The sequence below is a fragment of the Salvelinus fontinalis genome, chromosome 15, assembly GCF_029448725.1.
Source record: "Salvelinus fontinalis isolate EN_2023a chromosome 15, ASM2944872v1, whole genome shotgun sequence".
NCBI classification, from domain to species: domain Eukaryota; kingdom Metazoa; phylum Chordata; class Actinopteri; order Salmoniformes; family Salmonidae; genus Salvelinus; species Salvelinus fontinalis.
Window position 1 is genome coordinate 42,891,632 of NC_074679.1, and position 24,895 is coordinate 42,916,526.

The 24,895-nt window shown below is 42.5% G+C and overlaps 1 protein-coding gene across 1 annotated transcript; it reads left to right on the forward strand.

Annotated features, from left to right (window-relative positions):
* Nucleotides 1–391: 391 nt before the first annotated feature.
* LOC129812124 (neuronal PAS domain-containing protein 3-like) lies at nt 392–24,895 on the forward strand (the record flags this gene model as incomplete). Its single annotated transcript, XM_055864051.1, has 6 exons — nt 392–523; nt 11,365–11,558; nt 12,521–12,627; nt 18,081–18,228; nt 19,113–19,228; nt 20,060–24,895. Coding segments are annotated over 6 exons (2,169 nt in total), but the record flags the coding sequence as incomplete, so codon positions are not given.

Consider the following 24,895-nt stretch of genomic DNA (forward strand, 5'->3'; position numbering starts at 1 on the left):
AAACGTGAATCAACTCTAATAAGTATTCCATTACATGAAATTGAAATATTGTACTTCATGGAGAATACATACTACACTTGAGCTCAGTGAGGAGAAACATGCACTTGACTTTTTAACAATTACAGTGTTAGACGAAGCAGAGGTTGTACCCTATTACAGAACATGATTAAAACATTGTCCAACTTATATTGGCAACTTGTATTGTGTTGTTTTGATTGAGTTTTTTTTCTCCAAATTAGAAGATTACCTGGGAGATGATAGAAACTCAATGAGAAGTTACCACGTCTGCCCATCTTACTTAATATCGCGCCACCTCTCTTAGGCTTACTACAAAACACTACTACAAAACACACACATGTATTGGCCAGGTAATGTAAAGTAACCGTGTGTGTTTGCCTCCACAGTTGAGTCCACCAGCCCCAGCCTGCTTTCCCCAGACAACACTCTAGAGCGCTCCTTCTTCATCCGTATGAAGTCGACACTGACCAAGAGAGGCGTCCACATCAAGTCTTCAGGCTATAAGGTAAGACCCAGAGGCACAGTGGCCAAGCCACAGAGATCCTTTAATCCACATTCCCTCAGCAGTATGGTGTTACATACATACAGTCAAATCGGTAAGTATTCAGACCCCTTGACTTTTTCCACATTTTGTTACGTTACAGCCTTATTCAAAAATGGATTAAATCATTTTTTACCCCTCGTCAATCTACACACAATACCTCATAATGAAAAAGCAAAAACTGGTTTTTAGACATTTTCGCAAATTTAATAAAAATATCAAATTTACATAAGTATTCAGACCCTTTACTCAGTACTTTGTTGAAGCACCTTTGGCAAGCTTGGCACATTTGTATTTGTGGAGTTTCTCTGAATCTTCTCTGCAGATCCTCTCAAGCTTTGTGAGGTTGGATGGGGAGCGTTGCTACGCAGCTATTTTCAGGTCTCTCCAGAGATGTTAGATCGGGTTCAAGTCCGGGCTCTGGCTGGGCCACTCAAGGACATTCAGAGACTTGTCCCGAAGACACTCCTGTGTTGTCTTGGCTGTGTGCTTATGGTCATTGTCCTGTTGGAAGGTGAACCTTCGCCCCAGTCTGAGGTCCTGAGCGCTCTGGAGCAGGTTTTCATCAAGGATTTTAACATTTTACACTGAGTATACCAAACATTAGGAACAACCCCCCCCCCCCATGCTGCCACCACCATGCTTCACCGTAAGGATGGTGCCAGGTTTTCTCCAGATGTGACACTTGGCATTTAGGCCAAAGACTTCAATCTGGATTTCATCAGACCATAGAATCTTGTTTCTCGTGGTCTGAGTGTCCTTTAGGTGCCTTTTGGCAAATCTCCAAGTGAGCTGTAATGTGCCTTTTACTGAGGAGTGGCTTCTGTCTGACCACTCTACCATAAAGGCCTAATTGCTGGAGTGCTGCAGAGATGGTTGTCTTTCTGGAAGGTTCTCCCATCTCCACAAAGGAACTCTGGAGCTCTGTCAGAGTGACCATCGTGTTCTTGGCCACTTCCCTGACCAAGGCCCTTCTCCCCCAATTGCTCAATTTGGCCGGGCGGCCAGCTCTAGGAAGAGTCTTGGTGGTTCTTAACTTCTTCCATTTAAGAATGATGGAAGCCACTGTGTTCTTGAGGACCTTCAATGCTGCAGAAATGTGTTGGTACCCTTCTCCAGATCTGTGCCTCATCACAATCCTGTCTCGGAGCTCTACGGACAATTCCTTCGATTTCATGGCTTGGTTTTTACTCAGACATGCACTGTCAACTGTGGGACAGGTGTGTGCCTTTGCAAATCATGTCCAATCAATTGAATTTAGAGACATCTCAAGGATGATCAATGGAAACATGATGCACCTGAGCTCAATTTCAAGTCTCATAGCAAAGGGTCTGAATACTTATGTAAATAAGGTATTTTTGTTTTTCATTTTTGTATATATTTGTTAACATGTAAAAAAAAAAACATTTTCGCTTTGTCATTATAGGGTAATGTGTGTAGATAGATTTTTTTTATTTAATCCATTTTAGAATAAGGCTGTAATGTAACAAAATGTGGAAAAAGTCAAGGGATCTGAATACTTTCCGAAGACACTGTAAATACACTGAATATACAAAACATTAAGAACAACATCCTGATATTGAGTTGCCCCCCCCCCCCCCTCACAAGGTGTCAGAAGCTCTAGAAGGTATCAAAAGCGTTCCACAGGGATGCTGGCTCACGTTCTTAATGTTTTGTATACCTAGTGTATGGCGTTCTATATGTAATTCTACGGGCCTGTAGTCATCATCATACTCATAGCATGTCAGAAAAATTGTAGCTGTCGGTGTTAACATTATTTTATAGAGAAATTCAAGCAGGCTCAACATTAAGTTGATAAGATGTGTGGCTTTTGGGGTTTGGAACAGAGATATAGGATTAAGGCTGATGCTATGGGCTGTAAGGACACACAGGGACGAGCCCAGCCTCATCCTGATGCCTCTATCTCTCTCCAAGGATCTCCATATCATCTCTGTCTCTTTGTCTGTGTCTGGCCTCATTCTGGCATTATCCCACCCTAATGCACTTTGTGTTCTCAAGGGTAAACCCAACAGCAGTGGAGCGGGATTGGATATATCTCTCCAATGCCTTTATTGTATTTGCAGTAGCAAAGTTTGCCGGACTAAGAATGAGAAGGTAGAAAGAAATTGACCGTCTGACTTGACACCAAAAATTGGGTTTCGTTGGTCTTGGACGATAATGGCTGGCTATGGTAGTAAACTAAGGCTCTTCCTGAGAGAGAGATAGAGAGAGAGAGACAGAGAGAGAGAAAGAGCGAGAGAAAGAGTGAGAGAGACAGACAGAGAGAGAGAGACAGAGAGAGAGAGACAGAGAGAGAGAGAGAGAGAGAGAGAGAAAGAGAGAGAGAGAGAGAGAGAGAGAGAGAGAGACAGAGAGAGAGAGAAAGAGGGAATCCAAAAGTATCTTTCCATAGTTCTACATCTCCCATGATGTTTGCCATGTCCACCCAGACATATGCAAATAACCATGAAGTATGGACGCCATGGTGCCCAAGCATAAATATTCACATACACACACATGCATACATTACAGGCCAGACAAGGACACCTCTTATTGCGTTTACTTTAAATTAAGTCAACACTTGTGTTGTTACAGGCGGGTGGTTTTGTAGGTATGAATTTTGCATACAGCATCCACCGGGCATTAGGTGATCTGCTCCTCCACCTGAGAGCCCGGGCGGCGAAGCGAGGTGATGCACGGCAGCGTCGGCGGCACGCATCATGGCCGCTTATATCCCCACTTCACTCTGGAGGTCAAATCAAAGTGAATTCTGCTCTAGCTTTAAACCCATCTTTTTAAAACAGATCTCAGCCCATCTCATTTAATACGCTCATGTAAAGGTTCTCCATCATTATTTGTGCTGTATCACATTTCAAAAGCACTCCAGAGAATCCCTGGGAACAGATGAATCTTATTTCTTATGTATACCTCTTCTATATTCACTGGCGGGGGAGAGAGTGCATTGTGTGCTGAACCATGAATTATAAAAATTGATCCCTTTGTTATGTTGGCTTGTATTAAATTGAGATATGCTATTCATCTGCCTCTCACTGCCGCTGTTGTGAACCCTTGCCGTGTCAGTTTGCATTTAGCTGCTTGAGCATATTTAATGTTTCGCCAGAGCTTATGATGTTCTTGCCAAGAGCACTCCTGCAGCAATCTAGCTAGCCGCCGTTTGCTTTGTGGCAATTACTTGAAAAGTTGTCTTTTTCAAACTAACTTTTAATGCCCCAAGCTTTGGGCTTCTGAAAATAGAATTTCCATTTTGTATGTTTTTAATACATTTGAATGTTTATTTATTTAACAGAGAGCTCCTTTGTATTCAATTGAGTGAAGCAGAGCGGTATGTATTTTATTTTTGCAGGGGCTAGTGTCCTCTGGAGCAAAGCATCATGGGTTTGTTCCATCCAGCCAGTACAGTCATTAGATGTCTTCCTCTGCCCTGGTTTCGTTGTGCTGCTGTGATGTCCTATTGAAACCTGCCAACCAACAGCCTTGTCAAATGTGTGTCAGCACCTGCCTGGCCGTCACTCTGAGGTCTGATCAAGATAGACAGCATACTGTCTGACTGATGTGTGAGCCTGATCGGCAGATTGTTCCAGACCTGGGTTCAAGTACTATTTCAAATCATTTCAAAAAGTAAAGCTGGGCTTGATTGAGCTTGCCTGGCACACTGGAACTAATTGAGAAGTTGGAAAAGAGCAGAACCCTACCTACCCAGGTTTCAGGCAGGCTAAAGCAAACGCTAAAACTATATTTGAAAGATGTCACGTTTTTCACCTTGTCAGCTGAGGGATTCGAACCACTAGGCTACCTGCTGCCCTAGATCTGTTCAACACCTTGCTGCCCAATGGACTGTGGGGAACTCTCATATGCAGAGTGATTCTGAATGGATCAACCAGACATTGTTTGATATGATACATACAGTTGAAGTCGGACGTTTACATGCACTTAGGTTGGAGTCATTAAAATTAGTTTTTCAACCACTCCACAAATGTTTTAACAAACTATAGTTTTGTCAAGTTAGTTAGGACATCTACTTTGTGCATGCCACAAGTAATTTTTCCAACAATTGTTTACAGACAGATTATTTAACTTATAATTCACTGTCTCAGAATTTCAGTGGGTCAGAAGTTTACATACACTAAGTTGACTGTGCCTTTAAACAGCTTGGAAAATTCATCCTTGGGAGCAATTTCCAAATGCCTGAAGGTACAACATTCATCTGTACAAATAATAGTATGCAAGTATAAACACCATGGGACCACACAGCCGTCATACTGCTCAGGAAGGAGACGCGTTCTGTCTCCTAGAGGTGAACGTACTTTGGTGTGAAAAGTGCAAATCAATCCCAGAACAACAGCAAAGGACCTTGTGAAGATGCTGGAGGAAACAGGTACAAAAGTATCTATATCCACAGTAAAACGAGTACTATATCGATATAACCTGAAAGGCCGCGCAGCAAGGAAGAAGCCACTGCTCCAAAACCGCCATAAAAAAGCCAGACTACGGTTTGCAACTACACATGGGGACAAAGATCGTACTTGTTGGAGAAATGTCCTCTGGTCTGATGAAACACAAATAGAACTGTTCGGCCATAATGACCATTGTTATGTTGAGGAAAAAGGGGGATGCTTGCAAGCCGATGAACACCGTTCAAACCGTGAAGCACAAGGGAGGAAGCATCATGTTGTGGGGGTGCTTTGTTGCAGGAGGGCTGGTGCACTTCACAAAATAGATGGCATCTTGAGCCAGGAAAATTATGTGAACATATTGAAACAACATCTCAAGACATCAGTCAGGAAGTTAAAGCTTGGTCGCAAATGGTTCTTCCAAATGGACAACGACCCCAATCATACTTCCAAAGTTGTGGCAAAATGGCTTAAGGACAACAAAGTCAAGGTATTGGAGTGGCCATCACAAAGCCCTGACCTCAATCCTATAGAACATTTGTGGGCAGAACTGAAAAAGCGTATGCGAGCAAGGAGGCCTACAAACCTGACTCGGCTACACCAGCTCTGTCAGGAGGAATGGGCCAAAATTCACCCAACTTATTGTGGGAAGCTTGTGGAAGGCTACCTGAAACGTTTGAGCCAAATTAAACAATTTAAAGGCAATGCTACCAAATACTAATTGAGTGTATGTAAACTTTTGACCCACTGGGAATGTGATGAAAGAAATAAAAGCTGAAATAAACCACTCTGTAAAGGTAGTCATTTCTGTAAAGGTAGTCATTGTTGTTCTCCCCCTTAGACGAGGAGGAGCATGGATAGGACCAAGATGCGGATTGAGGGAAATAAGCCATCTTTTAATGAAAACAGCAAACAAGACACTACAAAACTACAAAACAACAAACGTGACTAACCTTCAACCATTCATGTGTGGACACAGGAACAAACACCCACAAAACCCCAGTGAAACCCTGGCTGCCTTAGTATGACTCTCAATTAGAGACAAACGACACACACCTGTCTCTAATTGAGAATCATACCAGGCCGAACACAAAAACCAACCTAGAAATACAAAACATAGACTGCCCACCCAAAACACACGCCCTGACCATAAACACATACAAAACCAACATAAAACAGGTCAGGACCGTTACATTCTCTCTACTATTATTCTGACATTTCACATTCTTAAAACGAAGTGGTGATCCTAACTGAACTAAGACAGGAAAAAAAATTTAGGATTAAATGTCAGGAATTGTGAAAAACTGAGTTTAAATGTATTTGGCTAAGGTGTATGTAAACTTCCGACTTCAACTGTACGCAATGTAAAATATTACAGGAATTAATGTAGCTACAAAATATTGGGGACATACAGTACCTTCAGAAATGATTTATACCTCTTAACTTATTCCAGATTTTGTTGTGTTACAGACAGAATTCAAAATGTATTAAATATATATTTTTCTCACCAATCTACACACAACACCCCATAATGACAAAGTGAAAACATGTTCTTAGAAATTTTAGCAAATGTATTTAAAATGAAATACAGACATGTAATATACATAAGTATTCCCAGCCCTGAGTCAAGACTTTCACAAAGCACCTTTGGCAGCAATTACAGCTTTGGTTATTTTGGGGTAAGTCTCTAAGAGCTTTGCACACCTGGATCGTACAATATTTTCCCATTATAATTTTTTTAAATTGCCAAGTTGATTGTTGATCATTGCTAGACAGACATTTTTCAAGTCTTGCCATAGATCTTCAAGCAAATTTAAGTCAAAACTCAGGGACATTCAATGTCGTCTTGGTAAGCAACTCCAGTGTATATTTGGTCGTGTGCTTCAGGTTATTGTCCTGCTGAAAGGTGAATTCATCTCCCAGTATCTGGTGGAAAGCAGACCGAACCAGGTTTTCCTCTGGGATTTTGCCTGTGGTTATAGTTGTATTCCGTTTATTTTTATCCTAAAAAACTTCCTTGTCCTTTCTGATGACAAGCATACCCATAACATGATGCAGCCACCACCATGCTTGAAAATATGAAGAGTGGTACTCAGTGATGTGTTGTTTTGGATATGCCCCAAACATAACGCTTTGTATTCAGGACTAAAAGTTAATTTCTTTGCCACATTTTTTGCATTTTTTGTCGCAAACAAGATGCATATTGTAGAATATTTGTAGAATATTTATATTTGTAGAATATTTCTGTACAGGCCTCCCTTTCTCTCTGTCCTGTATTGTGGAGTAATCACAATGTTCTTGATCCATCCTCAGTTTTTGATATCACTACTATTTAACTCTGTAACTTTTTTTAAATCACCATTGGTCTCATGGTGAAATCCCTGAGTGGTTTCCTTCCTCTCTGGCAACTGTTAGGAAAGAGCCTGTATATTTGTAGTAACTGGGTGTATTGATACACCATCCAAAGCCTAATTAATAACTTCACCATGTTCAAAGGGATTTTCAGCATCTGCTTTTGTAATTTTTACACATTTACCAACCTTCTTTGTGAGGCTTTGAAAAACCTCCCTGGTCTTTGTGGTTGAATCTGTACAGATAATTGTATGTGTGGGGTACAGAGATGTGGTAGTCATTCAAAAAATCATGTTAACCACTATTATTGAACATGGAATGAGTCCATGCAACTTCTTATGCGATTTGTTTACTCCTGAACTTAGTTAGGCTTGAGTTAAGTATTCAAAGGGGTTAACTCAAGACATTTAACTCAAGACATTTCAGCTTGACATTTTTTATTAGTAATTTTTTTTTTCTACAAACTAAATTTCCCTTGACAATATGGGCTATTGTGTGTAGATCCTTGACACAAAATCTGCATTTAATCCATTTCCATTTTAAATTCAGTCTGTAACACAACAAAGATGTGGAAAAGTAAAGGGGTGTGAATACTTTCTGAAAGCATTGTATATATCGATCACATATTTAACTCATATAGAATATACAGTATCTAACACATGAAATATATCTAACGCATACACTATATATACAAAAGTATGCGGACAAAAGTATGTTGAATCGTCTGTCCTCGGTTGCAACACTCACTACCGAGTTCCAAACTGCCTCTGGAAGCAACTTCAGCACAAGAACTGTTGGGAGCTTCATGCCAAGCATTGACAGGAGTGCTATAAAGCTAGCCACCATTGGACTCTGGAGCAGTGGCAATGCTTTCTCTGGAGTAATGAATCACGCTTCCCCACTTGGCAGTCCGACGGACAAATCTAGGTTTGGCGGATGCCAGGAGAACGCTACATGCCCCAATGTCCACTGTAAAGTTTGGTGGAGGAGGAATAATGGTCTGGGGTTGTTTTTATGTTTTTTATAAATATATATATTTTTTTACCTCTTTTTCTCCCCAATTTTGTGGTATCCAATTGGTAGTTACAGTCTTGTCCCATCGCTGCAACTCCCGTATGAACTCAGGAGAGGCGAAGGCCGAGAGCCATGCATCCTCAGAAAATCACAACCCAACCAAGCCGCACTGCTTCTTGACACAATGCCCACTTAACCCAGAAGCCAGCCACACCAATGTGTCAGAGGAAACACCATACACCTGGAGAGCGTGTCAGCGTGCACTACGCCCAGCCCACTCCAGGAGTCGCTAGTGCACGGTGAGACAAGGATCTCCCTGCCGGCCAAACCCTCCCCTAACCCGGATGATGCTGGGCCAATTGTGGGCCGCCCCATGGGTCTCTCGGTCACGGCCGGCTGCGACAGAGCCTGGACTCGAACTCAGAATCTCTAGTGGCACCGCTAGCACTGCGATGCACTGCCTTAGACCACTGCGCCACTCAGGAGGCCTGAAAAAACATGTTTTTCATGGTTCGGACTAGGCCCCTTAGTTCCAGTGAAGGGAAATCTTAACGCTACAGCATACAATGACATTCTAGACGATTCTGTGCTCCCAACTTTGTGGCAACATTTTGGGGAAGGCCCTTTCCTGTTTCAGCATGACAATGGTATTATTATTATTTATTTAACCTTTATTTAACGAGGCAAGTCAGTTAAGAACACATTCTTATTTACAATGACGGCCGACCCCGGCCAAACCCTCCCCTAACCCGGATGATGCTATGCCAATTGTGCGCTGCCCTATGGAACTCCCGATGACGGCTGGTTGTAATACAGCCCGGGATCGAACCCGGGTCTGTAGTGATGCCTTAGACTGCCTTAGACTGCCGCACCACTTGGTGCCCCCAAATGCCCCCGAGCACAAAGCGAGGTCCATACAGAAATGGTTTGTCGAGATTGTTGTGGAAGAACTTGACTGCCCTGCAGAGAGCCCTGACCTCAACCCCATCAAACACTTTTGGGATGAATTGGAACTCTGACTGCGAGCCAGGCCTAATCGCCCAACATTAGTGCCTTGGTCATGTAGTGTACAGTGCATTTGGAAAGTATTCAGATCCCTTGACTTTTTCCACATTTTGTTACGTTACAGCCTTATTCTAAAATTGATTAAATTAGTTGTTTTCCTCATCAATCTACACACAGTACCCCATAATGACAAAGCAAAAACATTTTTTTTTACATTTTTTCAAATGTTTAAAAAGAAAAAACAGAAATACCTTATTTATATACATATTCAGACCCTTTGCTATTAAACTCAAAATTGAATTCAGGTGCATCCTGTTTCCATTGATCATCCTTGAGATTTTTCTACAACTTGATTGGAGTCCACCTGTGGTAAATTCTATTGATTAGACATGCTTTGGAAAGGCACACACCTGTCTATATACGGTCCCACAGTTGACAGTGCATGTCAGAGAAAATTGTCCATAGAGCTCCAAGACAGGATTGTGTTGAGGCATAGATCTGGGGAAGGGTACCAACACATTTCTGGAGCATTGAAGGTACCCAAGAACACAGTAGCCTCCATCATTCTTAAATGGAAGAAGTTTGGAACCACCAAGACTTCCTAGAGTTGGCCACCTGGCCAAACTGAGCAATCGGGGGAGAAGTGCCTCGGTCAAGGGGGTAACAAGGAACCCAATGGTCACTCTGACAGAGCTCCAGAGTTCCTCTGTGGAGATGGGACAACCTTCCCAAAGGACAATCATCTCAGCAGCACTCCACCAATCAGGCCTTTATTGTAGAGTGGCCACACGGAAGCAACTCCTCAGTAAAAGGCACATGACAAACCTGGAGTTTGCCAAAAGGCACCTAAATCATGGGGGGCATATTGAACAGAATATAATATACATGGGTAGTCGATTGAGAGTACCTGTAACTGTTCTTAACTGTTCTTCACAGTCATTCCCCTGGTGATCTTGAACAAAGTCTCACTGCACTCTTCAACTTAAAAAAAACAGTAGTCTATTTGAGAGCAGCGTGACGTCAAGCCCTATAGACAGGCTGTAATCTTCAGCCCCAAAATGCCTCTCCTGGCATTCTGTTTTATGTGATTTAGCAGGTCTTGGCTCGTACCCACTTTCTGCTCTTTTGATTCTCACACTGTTTAAAAATGTTCAACTATGCCATTGGATGTCCTATTTAGTTGCGTTCAAAATGGGTTTGAAACGACAATTCACAGTCCTTCTTTGTCTGGAGAAACTCCAGGGAAAAGGAGTCAGTATCATTTAACTGTGGAAACTGATGATGGCTTCTAGCATGTCACAATCACTGATCGTTCCCCTTTGAAAAGGAGATATCATACACCATCAAAACCATTTTCCTCCTGGGCCAGCACTCTGACGGGGCCATTGTAACATGTCAATGTTCTGTTAGCTTCCCAAGCTCCAAAAACAACACCATGTCTGAAATAGGGCCGTTCTTTTTTTGTGTCTGTGTGTGTGTGTCTCTCTGTCTCTCTATCCAATTGGCATTCAATGTCTCGTTCCCATTGTTGAGGGTTGCCTGTCCCTGGTGAAGCAGGAGAGGCACCGAGGTCCCCTATGGTCTGAGGCTTTGAATGAGTTTAGGGAGCAGGAACTGTCTGTGTGAATGATGATAATCGCGTCTCACCAATCTCAGAGGTGTGCCACTGAGAGGCCAGTGTCAGTAGTTTAAAGACTACAAAACAATTCCCCCTGGGTGTACTGGCAGTGATTAAAATGGATGGATCTGAAAGTGTAGTGTGCATATCTATTCAATTCCTCCTCTAGGGCAAAATGGAGCTACAAAGACTTTAAAGCTTAGCTGAAACTTTAAAGCTAGCAATAATTAGGACCTTCAACTCTCTCTCTCTTCTCTTGTGTAGAATATCATTTCAGGAGAAAACATTTGTGTCCTACCTCCATTCTCTGTCTATATTTTTTGTTTAGAATTCTCCATCACTGCTTTTGGACTGAAACACTCAGTCTCTTTCTCTCCCTCCCCCCTCTCCCCCTCCTCATATAGGTGATCCATGTTACAGGCAGGCTGAGAATCCGGATGGCATTGACCCACAGTCGGTCGGTACCCATTCAGATCATGGGCATGGTGGTGGTAGCCCACGCCCTCCCCCCTCCCACCATCAACGAGGTGCGCATAGACTGCCAAATGTTTGTCACCCGGGTCAACATGGACCTCAACATTGTCTACTGCGAGAATAGGTAAGACTTGACTTTACCTTACCCACATGACTGTCAAATACATAACTGAAATACATGGGTATTCACCAAGAGAAGAGTGCATTTCAATGAGGGATTAGTAGTTTGGATAATGAAATACACATTATTGTAAAACACACATGATAAAATACGTATCACAGAACTACTCTCCTCTTTTGTTAACACTTTAATCACCCATGTCAATGTTGTCACAACTACATAAAAGGGGTTCTTACTACCAATATATCCACAATGGATTATGGGTAAAACTTGACATTACGTTGCTCTTATACCTGTGTAGGTAGTTACACTCTAATCACTACAGTGTTGTTACGTATTATTTGTATGATTTGTTTGTAATTGCATAGTAATAGGCCGATGTATTGTACACCTCATCTTATACATTGTATTTCTTTGCTACCCGTCCTCATCTCTATGGGATTGAGATCACTGAGATGTATTTTACCGCTGTCTACCAGACAGTCAGTTATTTATGGGGAAATCACATCTGGACAGTCAGTTTTACAGTGAGATAGCCTCAGCCTTTCGGGAAAATAAAATGGGAAACTGATCAGGACTTCTTTCATCTGTTTCATAGGGTTTGTGGGAGACTAGAAATATCAGAAAATAACTGCACAATATTTAAGACAGATAGTAGACAGATTGCTTTTGGGTGAACAAAAAAAGAATGGATAGATGATATTCAATACTAAGTGATAGGCATTTTATCATGTGGAATGGGAAGACATCCTAGGTTCCATAATAGCCTTTTGTCCCTGAATGTTCTGAGTTATACGTGGGCTTATCTGCCTCAGAGTCATTAGTTTGACATATCAGGGTGACAAGAAAAATTGCCTATCTGGTTACACTGTAATGACACCCCATTCGAATCTTTCTCTCCCCGTTTCCGTTGGTGCTTCTTCTCTTGCCTTACATGCTGAATCCTGTTCAAATCCCTGTTCTAGAATTAGCGACTACATGGACCTGACGCCATTGGACATCGTAGGGAAGAGGTGTTACCAGTTCATTCATGCGGAGGACGTGGAGGGCATCCGACACAGCCATTTAGACTGTGAGTATTATACTTTAAACGTTACCACAACATCTCAGTATTGAGCACATCTTACTATGAACACTTTATTGCAGAGTAAAGTTCCTGATTTAGGATGCTTTTTGTTATGGGTAGTGGTCCGCTCAGGGCAGATCAGGACAACCGTCACAATTATCTCCAGCGTCATCTCTCCACCCAACACCAAAAGCATCGTCCTCGTCTGCTTCACTGCAGAGCTGTTGCTGTTCACAACAAAGTTGTTCTGGTCTTGTCAGTGTACAGAATCTGTGGAATAGGCCTGAAGAGAGACAACATCTAGATGATCTGCCTCTGTGACCATCTGGGGTTTGAACTCGGGTCGACCTACCTGCCACAAGACGGGGTTAGTCCGCTGAGCTAAAGCCGGGAAACAGTGTAATAGGCCTGTAGAGAGACAACAACTAGATGATCCATTGTGATCTGCCTCGGTGACTTACTTTGGACAGGGAAAATCTCTGGGGGTGGAAACATCAGGGCTCTAGAACTATGTGCCATTGAAATAAATCCTCCCCATACTGTAGGTCAGTAGGTAGTCCACTGATCTCCAAACCCCAGGGAGGGAGAAGTGAAACCAAGACCCCAGTGAAAGTGATATCAAGTTCACTCTCAACATTCCATTCAAATGAAATGGCTGCATGTCTTCTTTGTTTGTTTATGTTCAACTTTGAACTAAGTTTACTTTAAGAGTAGCGGTCATCTTTGTAAGATGTCTTTGCATCTTTACCCCAACTGAGCAGTTTTTATAGCCCATGGCATGAGGTACGCTCTGCTTATTTGAACTTTTTTTTCCAAAACGTGCCATGATTTGCTATGTTTGTTTCGCCAATGAAACCTTTACTGTGGCTGGTAAAAACTGAGGAGGCGTTGCGTGAGCAGTGCACCATTTGATTGAGCTTTGCGACGTGGATTCAGTACTAGGCAGACTGCCATTTTTGGAGTCCTGTGAGCTCAGCTGCGTCTTGGGTTTTCCCTTCGTGCTGTATGCTGGATTGTAGGGTGTAAAGGGTGTAAATTCCCTTGCTTTATTAGGTGTTTGCCGGGCAGGTAGGACGAGTGTCCTTGGGGTTGCCTCCTCGGCCAGGGAATTTGGAGCCGTCTGATTAGATATTGGGAGTTCAACTGAATTAGAGCACAATTACTGCTGCATGGAACTGTCCCTTCGCCTTAAAAAGGCACCAGATTGGGTCCATTAGCGGCTGATTTGAAACCCAGCAGAGGGAGAGTTAGAGAGGGAGTGTTGCCCATGGATCGCATTGATAAGACAGGCTTAGGCAGGCAGATTGAGGCAGCAGGCTAGGCAGTAGCAGCAAACAGTGGCTCCACCATTGCATATCTCCAGCTACCCCTGGCTGTCTCCTATCTATTACATCTGATCAACTCCACCCAGGCTTTAATCAATTTACAGTCAGTGCATTGGCTTGGAATTGGTTGAGTGTGCAATGCTGCTAAATATTTATTTAATTTATTTGCACTGTACAAACACAATATATAAAGTGTTGGCTCCATGTTTCATGAGCTGAAATAAGGGGGATTTCTGTCTGTAATAAAGCCCTTTAGTGGGGAAAAACCCATTCTGATTGGCTGGACCTGGCTCCCCAGTGGGTGGGCCTGGCTGCCAAGTGGGTGGGCCTATGCTTGCCAAGGCCCACCCATGGCTGCACCCCTGATAGGTCATGTGAAATTCATAGATTAGGGCCTAACAAATGTATTTCAATTGATTGATTTCCTCATATGAACTGTAACTCATTAAAATCGTTGAAATTGTTGCATGTTGCGTTTATATTTTTGCTCAGTATATTTATTGGATAGTTGAATTAACAAGTCAGATGAATTGCAGCATCGCACTTAAGCATGCACTAATTTCCAATGTTTGTCCCCTTAGTATGGCTGTTAGTGGATTCGATATTGATTTCATCAAGGTATATTATACAGTATCTACTGTTAGAGAAGAAAGCCATGGGAATTATTTTAGCAATTGGGATTCGGAAAACTAAGGTCTCTCAATTCCCCCTGACAAAATAACGACTTTGCTAAATTCCTATTTTCTATTGATGGTTTCATCATGACATATTCCCATTGTTATCATCATCATGGACATATTCCCATCATTATCATCGTCAGTGACATTATCACCCCATATCTGATGATAACTTGGCCTGTATGAGGATAACTAACTGAACACAAATGTAGTTGCAGATGTTCGTGAGCAGCTATTAGCACCTAAGTCGTGCATCATAGTGCATTGGGCATAGCTCATAAGGCATCATGCATGTGCTGATAATGCATTATGAAGAGGGTGTTCATAGGTATTCGATTCTTTGGAAGTTGGTCTGAATAGCAACAATCAGCTGATGACAAATGCACACTGCGAGCAGATCAGACAGGGTGACAAGGTCACTGGGTCTGGAGGAAATGTAAGATATTATTCCACTTGGCCAACTCTCTAGACACGAGGTCATAAGTGAGCCAGACTTGAGAAGGTGTTTAAATGAATTGGCTTTTGTCCAAGCTTTATAATATGGCCATTTAGTCGCTCGACTTTTTATTCATAGCATATCCTAGGACTATGAAACAATCCGATCGACTCCATTTCATATACAGGAAGTCTATACTGTGTGTGCAGTTCATACTTCACTTCTCTAAGCATGTGGCACGACTGAAAAGGTCATTTTTTTGATTCATTCTAAAAAAGATAGATGTTAAGACAAGACCTGCATTAGTCAGATTATCTGATACATGAACTGACGCATATACAGCAGGAACAAATGGCTTTGAGTGTCTCTGTTATATCAGACTTGGGGAAAAGAGATGATTTTCATGAGGTAGGGAGAGCGAGATTGGAGAGGATACTGTAGCTGAAAGAACTTAAATCTCAGAGGACTTAAGCCATCCGCCTCCAGGCATACTACCAGAAACTGTCTCCTAAGACTAGTTCAGACCGACTCTAATGAAACCAACTCAGCTCACTTGTTAGCATACTTAAAAGCAGACTCTACAGATACTGAAAAATACAGCCGAAATGTTGAATAGACACAGGCAAAAGTTGCTGTGATTTCAAAGCTTTGGTAAACAGTAGCTTTCGGCCTACACAATGCAATGTTCCTCGAAAAACATGACGTACACCACTCACCACAACAGGCAGAATTTTCTTGTAAAGCTAGACAAAAATCTAAAACCCGGCGGAGAAGAGAACATTCCCCCCGTCTCCTCTCTCATTCATAAAAGGGTTGCCTTTACGATAATACCCTGATGGACTGCAAGGACTTTTCCATAAAGCAATTTCACGGGTGTAAATTACTTACTTTTATATGACGGTGACACCCCTCGTTGCAAGCCGGGCCACTTTGGGTAAAGGGTATCTGAAAGGTAGCCACCATTATGGAAAGAATCCAAGTGATTAAAACAAACTGAAGGACAGGAAGAGAAGAGAGGAGAGGGAGAGAAGAGGCTCACAGAAGCTATCCTACAGGCATGCCTGGGGCTGCAGGAGAGAGAGACAGATTAAAGGGCCCGTATTCCTTTTAATGCCTCCAAAAGCTAGCGGACGACTCCGGCACCGGAAAACACTGGCCTTCATTAACACTAAATCAATAGTCGCAAGCAGACCCCTGATTGATTTAATGGCACTGTAACTGAAAGGGGTTAAAATATAAGCCTCACCTGGAAAGACGTGTTGCCAGGGAAGCCAGGGGTGGAGTATATTGATGCTAATGCAGATGAGAGAGATCTGGTGTGTCTCGGGTTCAAAGGCAGAGAGATTCAGAGGTCCAGTACACTGGCTGTAGAGGTGCAAGGCCTGGTCAAAACTCACTAAGATCAGAATATGACTGTAGGATTTACAGTTTGTCTTGTATACTTGATTTGTCAAGTTATTTACCTGGTTAGGGTTATGGTTAGAAAATGTTTTTGTTATCTTAAATAAATATGGCAATAAATGAATAGAAAAATATGAAATGTGCCTTTACAAATAGTATTAATCAATATGATCACAGTAAATACGGTATAAAGTTAACAAATTCTTAATTATTTCAAAAATATTTCAACCACCTTTCCCAAATATTGTAGTTGCAGTTTGAATCAATATTTTGGTATTCAGATAATCATGAATGAGTATTCAACTGAAACTAATGTAAATATTGTTTATCCATCTCCCTTTTAAAATGTAGCACATTATACATCAAATCATTGTTGACTCGTAGAATAAACAATGAAGGTGAGAGCAAGGTTATACACTACAGTATATCTCCTCTGTACTACTCTTAGTTGTTTGGAAAGCAAAACAAGTTTTTTCTTTCAATTCCCTCTATCTTGTCCTCTAATTCTATATATGTATAGGAAAAGAAAGCAGTCAGGGATCTAAAGTAAATTTTTTGAACCCTTGGGATGGTTTCTTAAACAATGCTATTAGTTCCTAATAGTTTTTAATTACTGGCCTTCTTTTTATATAAATCATTCCCCCCCATGGAACTATTTTTATGGTAGAGGCTATTTGTAGCCGTAATTAAACTAAGAATATGAATTTACTACCTCGCTCACATTCTGACTGTTTCAGTTTTAGAGAGCCATGATTAATGCAAATACATATTGGTTGAGATAACCAATCAGCGGTTAATTTAGCCAAATTTATTGCAACCACCAGAGCGTCTTCACTTATGCTCAGGCAGACAAGGACATAGCCAGCAGTGTAGCGTAGTGTAGTTAGGTATCTGGTAGCTGCAGAGTCACAGTGCCCCTTGGTGGTGGGTGAGGCTCACTGCAGCCAGCCTCCATGCATACAGTCAGAGTGCTGGGTCAGAAACAAGCGCACAATATTTCTTTAGAAAACCCTTTCTATCACCTACAATATAATTTTAAGCATCTACCCGATAATTACACCACTAACCTTATGCCTAACCCTATGCCTAACCCTAAATCAAGACCCATAGATACAAGTGCAATCACTAACTAACGAACTAGTTATACGCTGTACATTGTTTGAAATCACACACATATGTAGTGATATCTTTGCATTTGTTAAAACGGATATATGTTTCACCATGATGCACAAATTTATTCATAAGTGGTCCCGATTGACTCACTCATTCATTCCATATTACATATGCACACGTTTTTTCCCTTATGGTTTGTTTCCAGATCAGCACACACACTGTCCTCTGAGGTATTTAATAGTGTGCCCTGTGCAGCCAAGTACACATCCCCGTTCCTGTTTTAGCCAGTCAGAGAAGTTGATTAATGATGGTAGGTAGAACAGAGAGCAGCACAGCCCCTCTCACAGCTGTTGGACGCCACCTGATGGTCTCTCTCTTATCTCTCCTCTCCCCTCTCCATCTCTCTCCTCTCCCCGCTCTTCTCTCTCCCGTCCTCTCCTCTCGCCCCTCTCGTATCTCACCTCTCTCCTCTATTCCTCTATTCCTCTCCCCTCTCTCCACCCCCAGTGATAAACAAGGGCCAGTGTGTGACCAAGTACTACCGCTGGATCCAGAAGAACGGTGGGTACATCTGGATCCAGTCCAGTGCCACCATCGCCATCAATGCCAAGAACGCCAATGAAAAGAACATCATCTGGGTCAACTACGTACTCAGGTAAGGCAGGGCTCCATCTGTGAACTACCCAACACATGCCAGCCAGCGCACAGAAACAGGCTGCTTCCCAAATGGCACCATTTTCCCTATGTAGTGCACTACTTTTGACCAAGGCCCATAGGGTTCTGGTCAAAAGTAATAGACTATACTGTATAGGGAATAGGGTGCGACTTGGGAAGCAGACACAGCTACACCAGGAAGCAAACACAAGCATTGATTCAGTTAAATATTAAATTCATTAAATTAATTAAATATGTATTTTTTTCATTTTTCAACCAATGAGATGGGGTACATGGAACATAATTAAAAAGTTATTTTAATCATTTCAGTATTTTAACCATGCATTCTTGTGAATTCCTAATAATCACATTTAGCATCCCCCCCCCCCCCCCCCCAATTGTTGAAGCATATTTATAGTACATCTATTCTATAGCTGCCAATTTGTCATACGAGGATAATGGCAGTATTACTAATGGCAGTATTAGTTTTCTGTAAGGCACTGTCATTGTAAATGATTTCTGCCATTGGCATCACTGAATTGATCATTGTAGAATTGTGTCAGCACTCTAAAGTGATTGAGATGTTGTTTTTGTAATTTTTCTAATTGAATTTAGCTACCAGCACAGGAGAAAAAAAACAATTTCGTCAACTGTAATAGATTTATCTTTTCAATTGCCTTCCTAATTTTTCCTCACCTCTGCAGGCCCATAGAGCAGCTGTGAGAGCCAGAGAGCGAGGGGCTATGCTTTAGGGACAGCTGGATCAATCAGAACGCTAGGAGAATGGCAAACGCTGTGTGCTGTGCAATCCCTGGCAGGAATCTGTTTTAAATTCTCTATTGGCAAAGACAATGACTTCCTTCCTGTATTGTCCATCTCCTGCAGTAATCCAGAGTACAAGGACACGCCCATGGACATCGCCCAGCTGCCCAACCTTCCAGAGAAAGCCTCTGAGTCTTCAGAGACTTCCGACTCCGAGTCCGAGTCCAAAGAGAACTCTGGTACGGTACCATCGATCAATCAATCAATATAATTGTATAAATAAAGTAATTTTTTGGTCTTGTGTGGCTCAGTCGGTAGAGCATGGTGCTTACATATATGTAAAATTAATGCAGGCAGGACTGTAAGTCACTTTGTATAAAAGCGTCTGCTAAATAGCATATATACTGTACATCAACAGTTGCTTGACAGTGCTTGACACTATAACCTGGCCTAAGATAGATGTTTATTTAGGTAGCAGCCAGCATTACTGTTTAGATATTATATACAAGCTGCAGGACTATACACAGCTTTGTTCAAATACCTAATACAGACAAGGGGGAGGAGGGGGGAGGATAGGAGAGGATGATTTTGGGTGACAGTCTGTGGGAAGTGCCAGCATATTGGCCATTGGCACCAGGCCTCCCTCAGTGCCCCCTATGCCAGCGTGCATGGTGAGAGTTGTGACCCATGCCAGCTGCTGCTGGGTAGCGAGTCCTCCTCACTCTGACAGTACGGTTGGAGAGCTCCACTGCTCCAGTATCCAAGGGGTGATCGGGTGCCAAGCCAACACCATAGCTACAGACAGACAGACAGACAGACAGTATAACAGCAGTAGAACACCATGTTTTTTTGGGAAGTAAAGAAGTGCAGTCTTCAAATTGAGTGATGATGGGAATTATACATATATCTGAATATCATCTATCCTAAAATATTTTTTTTAAAGCTAAATGAACGGCATGAAAGATTATTTAACTTCCAAAGCAGTGGCTATTTAGACATATAATTATACAGAATACATGGAGTTTTGAGTACTGTTCAGGTTTGCACACTAAACGGCATCTTTCTCCCAGAAGACAACGAGAACTCGAAGTCGGACGGGAAGGGGAACCAGACTGAGAACAGCGAGGACCCGGAGACAGACAGTAAAAAGCAGCAGCAGGGCCAGTCGTCCTCAGAGCAGGAGATGAGGCGTCAGGAGGAGGGAGACAGCTCCTCCAACCCAGAGAGCCAGGAGAGCGAGGATGACCTGGAGCCCAGCGACTGCGAGCTGGAGACCAAGGAGAGCAGACTAGGCCGACTGGGGGGCCTGCACATCAAGGTGGAGCACTACGGAGATAGAGATGGAAGAGTGGAGCTGCACAACTCGCCGTCCTCCTCTGAAGAAGAGGAAGATGATGACGATGATGAGGACGATGATGATGATGACGACAGCATTAAAGACTGTGACAGGGCCACTGAGATGCTCGCCTCCCCCGCCGCCAGCAAACAGCAGAAGCGTAAGAAGAGGAGGAAAAAGCAGAAGTGGGACGGTAGTCGTTCTAGACGCCTGCGCCTCTCCTCTGCCACCACCAGCCCTGGCATCATGAACCACCCCACCCTGGGGGGGGACGCCGCCCTCCTGCTGCCCCCCTCCCCTGCCAGTGCATCCGTGCTCAAGATCAAAACAGAAATGTCCGAGCCCATCAACTTCGACAACGACAGCAGCATCTGGAACTACCCTCCCAACAGGGAGATCTCCAGGAATGAGTCCCCCTACAGCATGACGAAGCACGTCCCAACCCACGACACCTTTCCCTCCCCACAGCCTGGCAGTCTGCAGGTCTCCATCCCAGACTCAGTGCTCACTCCCCCAGGAACAGAGGGAGGCGGCGGGGGTGGAGGAACCAGGAAGAGCGTACCTCCCTCCTTCAACGGTAACAGCAGCGCCCCCTCCTCGGCCTCCAGCGTGGCCAGCCTGGCCCCTCCCTCCAGCTCTGGCTCCTCCTCCGACCCCCTGTCCCCACCCCTCTCAGCCTCGCCGCGCGACAAGCAGCAGGGTCAGGGCACCCCCACCGCCTCCAACTCCTCCTCCTCCCTGCTGTACACCAGCGACCTGGAGGCCCTGCAGAGGTTGCAGGCTGGGAACGTGGTGCTTCCTCTGGTCCACCGGGTCACCGGCACCCTCGCCACGACCAGCACTGCCGCCTCCCGGGTGTACACCACTGGCACCATACGCTATGCCCCTGCCGACGTCACCTTGGCCATGCAGGCAGGCGCCAACCTGTTGCCCAACAACGTTGCCCACGCTATGAACTTTGTGGATGTCAACGGTAGCCCCGGCTTCGGCATCGACCCCAAGACGCCCATGGAGATGCTGTATCATCACGTCCACCGGCTCAACATGGCTGGCCCCTTTGGCGGTGCCGTGTCCAGCGCCAGCCTCACCCAGATGCCAGCAACCAATGTATTCACCACGGCAGAGGGACTATTCTCTACTCTTCCATTCCCTGTCTACAGTAACGGGATACACACCACACAAACTCTGGAGCGCAAAGAAGATTAAAGCAAAACACCAAGACCATATTACTGTGTTCAACTGTCAAAGACTCGTTGAGGCATAAGACTGTGTTTCAAGTGGAAAATAAATATATTCTAGCACTTTGAATTTGAGCAAACGAGCTTATATAATAGAAATGAATGGCTCCATGTCTTTCTATCTTTTCGCTCTATCTACTGACTCCCACTCTATCAATCTTTCGTCCTCTTCTTACTCCTCTTACAGTACGATGGACATTTTCTCTGATCAAACTAAACGGACTATTCTTTATTGTAAAGAATTCCTTTTTGCCTACAGAGAATGCATATTACCGTTGGTCTCCTACTGGAGTCTTGGGTAAACTACTTTTTATTTGAGTTGATTATGTTGCATCTTTATGAAGATGTCTAGTGTATTTTAAGGGTGATGGCGGAAAAAAGATATTTCTATGGAAAGAAACCCTTGGATGGTTTTGCTGCACATCTTGATGTGATCAAGGTTGACGAAGACAAAAGGATGTTTGACATGGTCATAGACATAACCTTAAAAGAAAGAGATGTGGAAGTTATTTCATAATGAGGGAATAGTTGTCTATTTTAGAATTAATTTTTATTCTTTTTTTATAGCTCAGATTTAACTTGCAAATCAAGCATTAAAAAAGCAATTTCAGCCGGGTATTGACCTGTGAATAGAATGTTACTACAAATCCCAGGACTTTGGAACAAGAGACAGGTCAGTACAAGATATGAGTGTTCTCCCGGTTCCATTTCCTCGGTTATGTCTCAAATGACACCCTATTTCCTTTATAGTGCGCCACTTTTTACCAGGCTTATGGCTCTGGTCAAAAGTAGTGCACTATATAGAGAATAGGGTGCCATTTGGGATGCACTCCTTCTCTGCAGTTCCATGGTGCTACTGTTCCATCCAGTTACTACCCTCCTTCAGCGGGCTGATGTAGGTTATTCTGTTCCACAGCACTCTCACAGAGATGAGTGATTGAGTGACAGCTGGGGAGATTTCCTTCCTTCGGTAAAGTCAAACCTCTAATCAACATATTTTCATGTTCATTACTACTCCCCTCAGTCAAGTTGTTTGAAAGGCTCGGTCGGATTGGGCCTGAAGGATAGAATATACCTATATGGAGCAGGTTGATTTTAGTTGTATTTTTTCAAAACTAGATCACTTTTTCTCAGTGTAACTGAGGCTAATTTGCATCATTAACTTGAAAAATGAATGTTTAACTTTGACCGGCTTCTGTCAATTGTTTTTTCTACTCTACCCTTCCTCTTTCTCTTCCATCCTAAACCTCACTACTATTAACAACAGTCTCCCAAATCTGTTCTTCCATCAGCCATTGTCGGACTCTCTGAAATCACATATCAAGGAGATTGTAATAAGGACATGCATTTCAATCAAACGGAGTATGAGTTTATTTTAAATCACATTCCCACATTTTTTCTCTGTTGCCAAAAAAAAGTTATTTCACAGTTTGGTGTTAAGAACACTGTGATTGTTGTTTAAAAAAAATAGTAATAAAATGGAAAAACTGTCACTTCATCTTTTGACAGCCGTCCATCAAGTCATCTATTACCAAGCGTGATAACCGTAAACGTGTACAATGTGTAAGTGTCACTGGCTGTCAGTCTCCATAGCGATTTCAGTGTGTGTTACTATATGCAGTATATACTGAGCTGATGTAGCCGTTTTGTCCTTTGTCTTCTCTGTGCTTTATCTGTAGTCTGGGGTTGGACAGGGAACGTTTGTAACCCTCTCCGTCTCCTCTGCAGTCTTAGTGAACCCGTGGAGGTTAGTGGATTTCGTGTGGTGGCCTTCCAATGTAGCGTCACCTTTTTGCTGCTTCCTTTTGTCTGTATTTCTTTCTGTTTCTGCTGTTGCTTTGCTGTTGTGTAGTCTACAGACCTCTCTTTCTCTCAGAGATAAAAGTCTCTTAACTAGCTCAAAGGTTTAAGGAGCCATTTTTTGCCACTGAGGAATTCTGGGATAACAGTTTCCAGCTTGCATTTACCTACACTACGAAAAATGACAACAAAAAGCTAAAGTAGCATTTAGATGTATCTTCTAGACTGGAACCATAAAAGCCTCAGTTGTGAAACATTCCCAGAGTCCTTTGTGCTTCTTGTATGCATTGGGTGTATTTCATTGGTTTCCACCAAACCTGTTGACTTCAAGGACCCTGCAACTTACAGGACAAAAAGATCACGATAGCATTTCAGGACAATAAACAATTTTAAAGATTTCTAAAGAAATGAAAATAAAAAATATTTCGCACTATAAATCTATTTTTATAGCTAGGTGTTTTGGAAATGCATGTTAATTAAGTTGATTGTTTGGTTTACTTAATTTTGTTCGGTCCAGCAGCTTTGTCTCAACGTTCAGTGTTTTTTAGTCTGTCCAGCAAAGGGAGGGGGAGCCTTTGTCTTTTGAAATGAATCAGGCTACTCCCCTACATCAGGAAACAGTGTCTGTGGTTTCTGTGAAGATGTGTTGTTACTCAAATCCAGGTCATGAAATAAATGTGTTTTTAAAAAAAGAACAAAAATTGGGGGTCGGTTGGTTGGAACGGTGGAATGGTTGCAGGAGAGCGTAGTGTCACCACTTGAGATTGATTCTATCCTAGATGTTAGTGTTTTCTACGACGTAGCGAAGCGGGGTGAGAGTGGGAGACTGTCGGGTCGAGGGCAGCTCACTTAAAACAGACACTGTGGACGGACCAGGAAATACACCCATATGTTACAACAGAACAGCAGGGTGAGCTGTTTTAATGTCTCTGTGACTGTGTTGTGTCAAAATGAATTGCTGGTGATTTAAACTTAAACTAATCTCAGCTACTGTCAGATAAATAGTGTTTAAAATTAAAATATGAAAAATCACTTCATTACCTGTGAAGACTGTGTCCGTGTTTTTAACTATTTCTTGTACAATTATACAGATTCTTTTATGAGGAACTTGGTGCCAAGTAGATGAATACTACAGGAGAAGGGGATTCTCTTAGTATCAGTGTTAACAATGTTATAAATTCTAAATACAAACAAATTAAAATATTAAAAAGAGAAAACGATGGTACATTTATTATTTTATTTGTTTTGTTTTTTTCTTTGAAGAAAAAACACATAACTAACTGATGCTAACTTTGAGTGCCTGGCTTATTTTAAAACATTTTGAAAAACATATTTTTATTTTCATTTACCATGAATAATGCTGCAATTCCAGAAATGTACATACTTCATTTTACAACAGGGTTATTTTATACTTTTGTAGGTTTCCATCCTTTCAAAGAAACATGTCATACATGGTTGTTCTTTCTGTAACAAGTTTTTTGTACCATCTTACATGTGCCATATTCATAATAAACTTCTCTTGGATTTGTTCA